We start from the raw sequence: 10,741 nt of genomic DNA, 5'->3' as shown, positions 1-10,741 counted from the left end.
GGGGAAGGTGGAACATTTCCTAAGCACTTTCTCTGCCTTTTGTGACCTGCATGGTGAGATCTGCTGCTCTGTTGGCAGCAAACACCCATCACCCAGCAGTGGAGGGCACCAGCATGCCAGGGCTGGCAGGGTCCTGCAGCTGCTCAAGGGCATGGTCAAGGGCACAGCTGGCAGACCTGAATTCTGGCCCACCATTCTACTGTTACTGTGTCTTGCTATTTTCTAGACTCATCTCCGTGGTCCTGGAATTTTATTTTCCCGTCAGGGTTTTTTTGGTGTGCCCCAAACATACAAAATCTGCTCATTTTGGTTTTCCCATTCTGGCAGATTGCTAGCATGTATAAGCAGTGGATGCACAGCTGTTTCCTTGTGCCTTATGCACCCCTTTTCTTGCAGAGCTGCCTGCAAAGTCCCTGGACCTGGCTGCTATTAACCTGACAGAGCTGGTGAATGGGATGCTGAGCACTGCACTCAGAGGTAATGGGACACGGCTGGGCAGGTCACAGCTGCCAGCCCAGCAGTGCAGGAGAAAAGGCACTACAAGTGTTAGCAGGAGAAGCTGTAAACGTGTGCTGTCAGCCTCCAGAAATGCTTCTAGGAGCATGTTACCTCTGTGCATTTATCATGCAGATGGCTGCCTACCCCAGAGAACTTGGAAATTAGTGTGGGTTTATATATAGACACAATAGAATTACTTGTGGGACGCCTTTCAAAAGCGTTTTCTAATCCAGTGTACATTTCAATTAAAAGAAAAACAAAATAAAAAGGAAGAAGCAATACAAATGATCCTTCCTTCAGTGGAAATGAGAATGGACTGAGTGTGAGGCAGCTGTATCATACTGGCACCTTGGGAATCCTTTAGACACTAAATGAGCAAAGACAAAACATGCTGTTCTCACTATTTGTTCCCAGCACTAATAGCACGGACCTGTGTTTCTGCAGGTACCAAGAAACTCTTCTCTTTGCTGAGCATCACCTCTTACAGCTCGTTTGCCTTCCACAAAGTGTCAGTCACCATTTACAACAGTGAGTGTTGGCTTTGCTCGGCTCTGGAGCAGTTTCTCTCCCACAACACACTGATTTTTTTTCTCTGTCTCTCCCTCCAGTCTCTAATGCAAAAAATATCGACCCTGGCAAGTTCCCTATGCACTACTGCTACTGTTTGAATAATGTGACAAATGACTTGACAGGTGGGTACACAAAAGAGGTTGGCAATTGCATGTGCTTAAGCTGAACTATTTCCTTTGGAGCTGAAGGCTGTAGTCTGAATTCTGCAGACTTCATCCTTGTGATTGCCACCACCACACTGAGGCCAACAGCCATAATTCATGACAAGTGGCTGCTCTAAGTCCACAACCTCATCTCAGGTGCCTGCAGCCAGCCATCCAGTCTGGGATGGAGCCATCAGTCAAGTGACTGGTGTGGTTTGACTGGCAAAAGGCCTCCCTTTCCTCCTTGGAAATACAAATTGCAGCACAGGAGAGACAACCAGCACTACATGGTACCTCACCTTGGCCACTTTTTCTCTCCTGAGATAACCCAGAGGAGAGGAACAAGGGCTTCTCTGCACCAACAGAGAAACTTCCAGGAACCTCAATGAGCCCAAGACACGTGAAAAGCAAGTACTAACGTCTTCATAGAACAGTTGAATGGACTACAAAATACTGTTGGGCAAACCCTTCACCTGAAATCCTCATTCACACCCCTGATTTCACAGAATTTAACATTTCAGGAGGCATTTGAGTGTTTGGATTCTATGGCTGGCTAATGTAAGGCATCAAGAGTAGATCAGCAGCTACAGACCAGACTCCAAATCCTCTGCCACACGTGATGACCCTGCAGAAGCCACAGTGGCTTTCATGGCTTTCTCTGGACCCACACATCTCACAAACCTTTATGGATAATTACACAGTTTGCCTTGGAGAATAACAGAGAAACTTTAATCTTTGCGCTGCAATTCTAGAATATCTTGGGGATTGGAGCATTCTCCAAAGCAGTAAAAATTCAGGGCTCAAGTCCAGCTCTTCCTAAGTGAGAACAGTGACCTGTCACTGCTAGAAAGTACCCCCACCACACCACCAGCCATTTCTTGGGCTGACATCTAAATCATCATGTCTAAAGCAGACCCTGGAGGAAAAAATCCAATGCCTATTGGAAGGTCCTACATAGCAGACAGGCAGTTACAACAGACAAAACCTGCAGGCTTTAGACCTCCTTCTACTTCAAAACAGACTAAGTAGAGCATTACTTTAAAATGTTCTCTTGAACAGATAATTTCCATTTAAGTTTGCTTTTAGACACACAGATGTCATTTTGGATATCATCTTTGAAACATACTTCTGAAAGTATTTTTGTGGTTTCTTCAGTCCACTCCAGCAAAATATTTTAACTTTAAAATATTTTAAACTTTGTAATGTATGAGCATATATCTAAAATATCATCACATACAAGCGGGAATTTTTGACTACATGATGGATATGTGTTTTCAATAATAAACTTCCTCTATTTGTTGTCTAGATTTTACAGCTCTACTTGTTGATATCATTGGAAACTCCACCAGTTATCTCACAGAAATTTTCAAATCCACTTCTATTCTCTCAGGTTTGCATTTCCTTTGAACATTTATCATTGTCTTAACTGTCTCCTTTACTCCTGGCATGAAAACAACCACAAAAATGTGGATAAAAGTCTACTGCTCTTACTCAACAGCAGTTTTCTTGCAACACATGGAACAAGATACATATATAATATGTATGTTTGCAGTATAGAGATGTACATGTTTCTATTTTATGTTGTTTGAATATTTTATAATTAATAAAACCTGGTGAGTTTGAGAATTATTATTGCATACTGATATTTTGAGCAATTCTGATTCACAGATAATTAGTATGGGCTATTTTATCTGAAGATTTTTTTCCATATAAAAATACTTGTAATTTAGAATTTTAATTAGATAGAAACTTTTTCCCTGAAGATACTAATATTCGGATTTGATCGTGGTTTGAGATTTTTGTCAAAAATTACATCAGAAGGAATATACTTGGTCAGCTGCCATAGCGACATGCCATTTTTTATTTGTGTTTTCAACTGTTTAGGATAGTTCCATGCAAGGAAAACTGGTAACGATGATCTCTTTTATGTTTTTTTGCCTTTCAGTGCGTCAGAGCAATGACTCTGATTGTATCTACATCTGTGTGATAGCAGGACAGACAGGTAAAAGTTAAAATCATTCCACCCAAAAATATTGCCTTAGTTTTCCTCAGTGATGATTTATACTAGAAACAAGCCTTTCTTGATATTTGTAAGCATTTCTATTTGCAGGGAAAAATCTGTCTGATTTTTTGGAAATACTAGATAAGACTCCTGTTATTAATTACACATTTTCCAGTAACACATCATCTGACCTGGGTAAGTACATCCTGGGGGACAAAAGGAAACAGGAACCAGAGTAAAAATCATGTCCAGATAGGTCTTGCAATGAGTACTCCATCCTCATTACTACTACTATAAATACGATTTTATTTTTTTATTATTGCTTATATATTTGCATAATATATGCAAATATTTGATTATAGTTAGAATAATATTTTAGTACTTATAGTATTTGCTTATAAATAGAATAATATTTAACATTGTTGAAAATATAATACAATAATTGTATCATAAAGGTAAGTAGATTTTACAAACCTGTAAATTATTTGTTATAAGGTCTTCTGGTGGAGGAACAAATGAAACCTGCTGGGATGAGAGCTTTTAGAGAATTCAGCATTGGGCTGGGGAGGTTCTCTAGTGCTCTTAAATCTGACTGGGTGCCTTCCATAGTTCTCAGCACAAATGACCTCCTACTTTCACATGAGTTACATTCAGAGTGGAGGTGAATACATTCAGTCATTGTCCTGTGTGGCTCCTCCACCCAAAACTGCTTTGCCAGTTTAAGCTGCACTTCAGGTGCATCTTTCACTGTTGCCCATCACTATCTCCCATTTTCAAGGGTAGATTAATGCAGGCAGACTGAAATCAGTGGCAAGTTGTGCTGAAATCTGTGGGATGTTTCTGTCCTTTTACAAACAAACAAACAATCAAACAAACAAAAGATGACACTTGGCCAAAAACCCCCGTAATTAGAAATAACAGCTGCTTCTATGGTGGCAGAACCTGATTTCTTTCCTTTTTCTCACACAATATGCAGTGGATAGTGAGTGCTCTAACCTTGTCTTCTCATAATTCCAAGACCTAGATTCAATTTTCTCAAGTTTCGTGAAATTGCAGGAAGACCCAAACAAGACACTGGATTCATCAGCAGAATATGTGTGGACATTTAAATGTGAGCAAATATTTTCAGACCTAAATTTGTGTTCCCCTTTATTAATGTCTTGACAAGTGATCATATATGTTTGCTGCACAGTTAACTGTGATGTTAACTCCAAAAAAAGGTAGCATAAAATTTCTCTGAATCAGCAAAAACTGTGTCAGTAATGCATTGAAGAGCTGGAGGATAGAAAAACTCTTGTGAAAAGCCATTTTACCAGAAAAAATAAGTTTTCTAAAGAGGCAGAGAAGAAGAGAAAAACTGGTTGTTGGTTTCAAACCAAAAAATAAGATTATTTAAACAATTTCCTCTTCTTTTCTATGGTAATTTTTTTTCCGTATTATTCTCTATCTATTTCTTTATATGACATTCAGTTGTACCTGAACATTTAATAAACTTTAGTACATTTAACTTTGCTATGGGGCTACAAGATAGAAAAGTGCTGCTCTGCCCCATTTTGGAAGCTAAAAAGCAAGGCTTTTCTCCTGCTCACTTGTAGTAGAAATCAATAAAAATTCCGACCTTGACTTCATACCTCCCTATCACTGCAGCTGCATCTCTCTCCTACAAAATGCCTACATTTCCTGTAGGCAGTCTGCTGTCTTTTATATATATTTTTTTAATTTCCTAAACCACATGCCCATCTTTGTTATCTCTCATAGCCACAAGTCTCTGTTCTCAAACTGCAGCATCTGCTCTCCAATACCTGCCTGCTCACCTTCAAACAGACAAGACCTTTCTCTCTTTCTACTGTAGTGAAGCAGTTCAGGAAATTAAGCACAAATTATGTCAAGGAAAAAAACAAAACCCTGCAGGAACATTTCAGTTTCTTTCTATGTTTATGAAAACTCACACATTAAAATGTTCTCAGTTAATGTTCTCAGTAAATGTTCTCCCTGTGTTTCCATATTTAAAACAAAATGGACAAGCGCCTGCTCAAGTGCCAGAGAAGCACTCAAGGGGTAGATGGCATTTTCTGGGTGTATTTTAGATATTATTCTCCCCCAGTGTGTTGCAGTTGCTGCTACCTTGGGGCACCAGCACCCCCAGTGTGCTGATGCCCTTTCTCTGTCTCTCTTGATTCTCCAGCTACCAGGATCCCTCTCACCCAGAAAGAAGGGGGAATCCCCACCACGAAGTTCCCTCTGTGGCCAAAGACAGTTGGAGCCAAAGGATCGTGGTTTCCATCACCCCATGTGGATGCTCCCAGGCCCCAGGGCATGGCCAGACCCCCTCTGAGCCCTGGGGGGAGCTTGGCCCCATCACCAGCCCTGCAGCCCAGCCCCAGTGAGTATGGCCTGGAACCTGCCCTACCCCACTGCTGTGGGGTTTGGCCAAGTGTCTCTGAGTGGAGGTTGGAGAGCCCTTCAGGGATACCCACTCAGGGTTACCAGTGAGTTGATTAATTTATTGCAGAAATGTCAAAATCAGCTATAGGTTCCATCCTGTAGTTTCTTAATTTTAGGGGAAAAACCTGGTCTTGCTTCCCACAAACCCTTCTGCCACTTGGATCTTCCCTCACATTTACCTCCAAATTTGGTGAGCAGACCTGTGAAAAAGCAATATAGAAAAGCTTCTTTTGGCTTCTTGATGCCTTTTTGAAATCCTGCCCTTTCCTAGTCCGCAGGATATTCAAGTTCTAATCAAGTGCAGCTTTTGTCCTTCCTATTTCATCCTGGCATTTTTATATGTCACTGGCAGTACTGGGTGAGGGACTCTGGTTGTTGAGCTGTCTCATACATAGCAGTTCTTCTCAGTAGACAGATAAGCAATGAATAAAAGGAAGGGTGTGTCTCTCTGTTCCCACAGCTGACACATCCATGTTTTGGATGCAGACAGTGTCTCCACAAGAAGCCAGCAAACTGATGCAAACAGAGCCAGGTAAGACTGGTCTGGGATAGCAACAAAAGTGTGTCAGTTGGCACATTTATGAAATAGAAAGTAATATATAGAAATAGATGACTGATAATGTGTTTATACATCACTGTCTATGTAAATGTTTATTATTGAACTGTGAGTTCAGGGTTAGGTTTTTTTTTATTCTTTTCTGCTGCTCCTTCAATCAACCTGCCTTTTTGTTTTAAGGTGCCAAAGCAAGTTGTATTCTTTTCCCTCCCCTTAGATTTGCCTTCCACAGTACTGTCTCTGCCACCTTCCTACCGACCTGGTGTCACACTGAAACTTTACTCAGCTACCAGTAAGTAAATGCACCTCATGCAGAAGAAATAGCAGTATGTTTGAAAGCCATGCAAGATAGAAACATTCCTATGCAGAAAAAACATACATGGTTAATTAGCTTGTGATAGTTTATGTATGTAAACCACCCCAAATGTCCAAGGGACTGCTTCCCATTTGCTTATGAATTGTACACAACTGCAAATTCAAAACATAGGTCATATTGTAGTGATAGAATAGGTACTCTGTGTGGCAATTTTAGCATTGATTGGTTATCACAGAATTCATTCTTAAAAGTCATTCCAAAAGAAAATGTCATGCTTTAAATCCCATCATAAATAAACTGATGAAACCAGCTCATGCCACATGAAACTCCCAGAATTGTTCTGAATTTTTAATACTGCAAACTACTTCCTCAGCTAAAAAAGGATCATCATCAGCTAGATTTTCATGAAAGCTCAGTTCTCATCTACTTGTGTTTCTGTGTGGTGACTGTTTAAGAGAAGCATGGATGCGGGGTAGTGCAAAGATAACATATCAGCCTGACCTGCAGGGGTCTTCAATATCCTTTAGGTTTGATATTTTAGATAAAACCAGAAGAGTCTAAGGAACTGAAATGCTGGGACTTTCGTTTTCCTGGTCATCTTTTTAGCTCTTATAATGCTATTTAATTCTGAAATAAAATTTAATTCTCTGTCATCTTACTTCTGTTTAAAGAACTCCAAAAACCAGAGTCCTCCTCTGGTGTGCAACACTATAGACCCTGGAGAACCTAGGGTGCTTTGAAAAGGTGGAAAATATGGATTTCAGTGAGATGGGTGAATTGGAGTCACCAAATGTCTCTGTGAAAAGCCATGGAGGCACAGGCTGCCTGCCTGATTCTAGCAATCATATATTTGGGGAAATAAATCCAGCAGTGGGATCTCTAAATAAGAAAGGGCATCCACATTGTTCTGAGGGATGACTCATGATTCCAATTATTCATTTCTTTAATCACAGAAGTGGGTGTCAACTAATAAAACATGTAAATGTGGATGTTAGAGGGTGCAGGGAGGGATATTTTGAGTCTGAATCATTCACAGTAACCATGACATTGGTCTTCACTGGTAGCAAAATTTAATCTCAGTGTCACAGGGATGTGATATTGAATTAATAAAAGAACTGTCTGTTTACTGCAAAAGTTGGTCACTTCACTGCCCCTGACAATAATGTGGCAATTTGAAACAAACGTGAGGAAATCTCTGCACAGGAGCTGTGGTTCTTGCCTTTTCTGGTCTCTTGACCAATTCAATTTCTTAAGAAAGAGAATTTTTAGAAAAGAAAGTTCTGAAATAAATTCCTACTTTTACTTATCTTTATGAACTTATGTACTGAACACAAAAAAATACATTTCACAGTAGAAATTTATTACAGAAGAGGTATAAAGCATTACTATGATTGGGTGAAAATTTAAATTTCAATGATATGATGTGAATATACTATGCAATCAAAAAAATTAAATAGAAAATTAATTGAAAAATAATTTCATCATGAAACAAATACAATATTGTTCAAATACAGTGTTAATTTAAAGTGATTGTCAAAAATTAAAACCAAATCAATTTCCTTAGCTTTCAGCATTTTTGTTTGACTTCTCTTTCCCACATAGATGACTCCAAATTGAAATTGCCAGCCTTCAATTTGCAGATAGATAAAACTGAATTTCTGCTGGCAAAACACACAGCTTGAGTAAAGCATTTAATACCTGGTTGGCAGGATAGGAGGACCCACTTCTGCAGAGGCTGAAATTTGTAGGAGGGTTGCCTTCAGCAAGTTTTAATTATTCATCAACTTTATTATTTCTCATCAATTTTAACATTACTTTTCAGGGACAACTTATATTAAAACCTCAATGTCCCATGCTCTGATATTTGGTTATTAACATGAAGTGTGTTTACTTAAGCAAGGAATAATTAATTTTTAATTTACTCCATGTAGGAAAATATCAAGGTGTGCCAAATGCTGTTAAGTGGACAAAGCCTAATGACATTTATGTGAAATTGCTGGGGTGAAGAGAATTGGATCTCCCTCTTGCCCATCTCTGGATAATTTCACCTGATATTTGTGTAGAGCCTTTGACATAACTGGTTTTCAGAGCAGCCTGTGAGTTTGGGAGCTGCCATTGTCTGTGCCTTGCTCCTCACATACTCCTGCTATCTTGGTCAAGTGCTGCCAGGAGAGAAACAGTTTCATAGCAATGAAATTAGTTTCTCTTTCAGGTTGGTAGAGCCTTGATTTTCCTCCTGCCCAAGAATGCCATTTTATATTAAATTTCTTGTCAGCACTAGATGACTCAAGCTTATTTCAACAGGACTTCATTAGTCTGAATTTAACCTTCATAACCTCTGCTATCACATAACATAGAATTGCCCAGAGCTATGAAGTGTGTGAGACATGTGAACCTGGAAATGCAATTACACTGTCTAAGGGGATTATACTCAGCAGGTAAGGTAGTTTATCCACACATGGCCAAAGCCTGCTGCTACTTACACAAAAATGGAAAAAATAGTTTACTATCACACCATGGCTGCCCACCTTCCTTCCTTCCTTCCTTCCTTCCTTCCTTCCTTCCTTCCTTCCTTCCTTCCTTCCTTCCTTCCTTCCTTCCGCAACTTCCGCAACTTCCGCAACTTCCGCAACTTCCGCAACTTCCGCAACTTCCGCAACTTCCGCAACTTCCGCAACTTCCTTCCTCTCTCTTTCTCTCTTTCTCTCTCTCTTTCTCTCTCTCTTTCTCTCTTTCTCTCTTTCTCTCTCTCTTTCTCTCTCTCTTTCTCTCTCTCTCTTTCTCTCTCTCTTCTCTTTCTCTCTCTCTTCTCTTTCTTCTCTTTCTTCTCTTTCTTCTCTTTCTTCTCTTTCTTCTCTTTCTTCTCTTTCTTCTCTTTCTTTTTCTCCTTCCTGCCTTCCCAGAATGGCATTTTCAGGGATATCCCTTATTTGTTGGAGTAGGGAAGACAATCCTTTGGAGATCATAGCCCAGGTAAAGTAGAGCAAGAAATTTAGTGTGACAAGCATATGGACTACTTCAGAGTTGTGTTTTCTCCCCAGGGTGCCCACAGGCGATGCTCAGAGAGCCCCGTGTGACCTCACCTCCTGTCACCCTCATGGTGCAGAAGATCAGCCCCTGTGTGATGGAGCTCTGTAGGTTCTTTCAACTGTGCCTCTGTGTAGGTCAGAGAAGATATTCCAGAAAGGAAGCCATGAGGTAAAACCTGGCACTATTTGTTTTTCTCTGTCTGCTTTAAATACTCCTTCAGGCTTTTTTTTTTTTTTTTTCCCAAATGACAATTTTCAATCATCAGTGATTATTTTGGAGGGTCTGTGGCCACTGGCTGAGACCCAAATGTGTCCCAGTGCACCGATCAGTGGCTGATCTGGCTTCAGTATTCCAGCTAAGTGAAAAAAGCCCAGCTGCATCTTTCCAAACATCTAATGACATCCTTGAGGTTGGAATCTAGATATTTATTTCCATATTTAGTAATAGCAGCATGATATATTGTGCTTATTATAGAATCATAGATTGGTTTGAGTTGGAAGGGATCTAAAGACCACTTACATCCAACTCTGCTGCCATGGGCAGGGACACGTTCCGCTGGACCAGGTTGCTCCAAGCCCAATCCAACCTGACCGTGAACACTTCCAGGGATGGGGCATCCACAGCTTCTCTGGGCAACCTGTGCCACTGTCTCACCACCCTCACAGTAAAGAATTTCTGCCTAATATTTAATCCAAACCTGCCCTCTTTCAGCCTGAAGCCATTCCTCATCATCTTATCAGTACATGCCCTTGTCCAAAGTCCCTCTCCTTATGAAAGATAACAAGCCTCTTATCTTTAACTGTATCTCCTATCTGTAACTACATCTTCAGATACTGTGTTGAATACTATTCCTGGTTTGTGAAAAATGCAAATTATGTCTGCGAAAGAGCCAAAAGAGTTGCTTACTCCCACAGTAAGTACATTTTCACTTTATATCTCTATATCTCTACATACTTTGTTATGAAGATATAACAAAGATTTTTGTATATCCACAGAGTATTTGCTGTCTTTCATCAGATAGCTATTTTATCTGATAATGATTTTTAAAGGATTAAACAAATTATTTTAGCTTCATGCATGTATTAATATTTCCTTGTAAAACCTTTTCTAACTAATATTTTCTTGTGTTCTTCCAGCATTAAAGCAAAAATGCCTTAAAAACATCTGTACATCAGTTTAGA

General features: G+C 39.8%; 1 protein-coding gene across 1 annotated transcript; it reads left to right on the top strand.

The window, feature by feature from the left end:
- The first annotated feature begins 351 nt into the window (after positions 1-351).
- On the top strand, positions 352-10,532 carry HHLA1 (HERV-H LTR-associating 1). Its single transcript, XM_053994892.1, is given in 13 exon segments — positions 352-376; positions 379-477; positions 943-1,026; positions 1,107-1,190; positions 2,518-2,601; positions 3,157-3,213; positions 3,322-3,408; positions 4,232-4,324; positions 5,399-5,596; positions 6,119-6,190; positions 6,432-6,506; positions 9,572-9,728; positions 10,391-10,532. Coding segments are annotated over 13 exon segments (1,257 nt in total).
- The last annotated feature ends 209 nt before the right edge of the window (positions 10,533-10,741 follow it).

This window comes from Vidua macroura, chromosome 1 (genome assembly GCF_024509145.1).
Source record: "Vidua macroura isolate BioBank_ID:100142 chromosome 1, ASM2450914v1, whole genome shotgun sequence".
Classification (NCBI taxonomy): Eukaryota; Metazoa; Chordata; class Aves; order Passeriformes; family Viduidae; genus Vidua; species Vidua macroura.
This window is presented reverse-complemented; position numbering and strand designations above follow the sequence as displayed.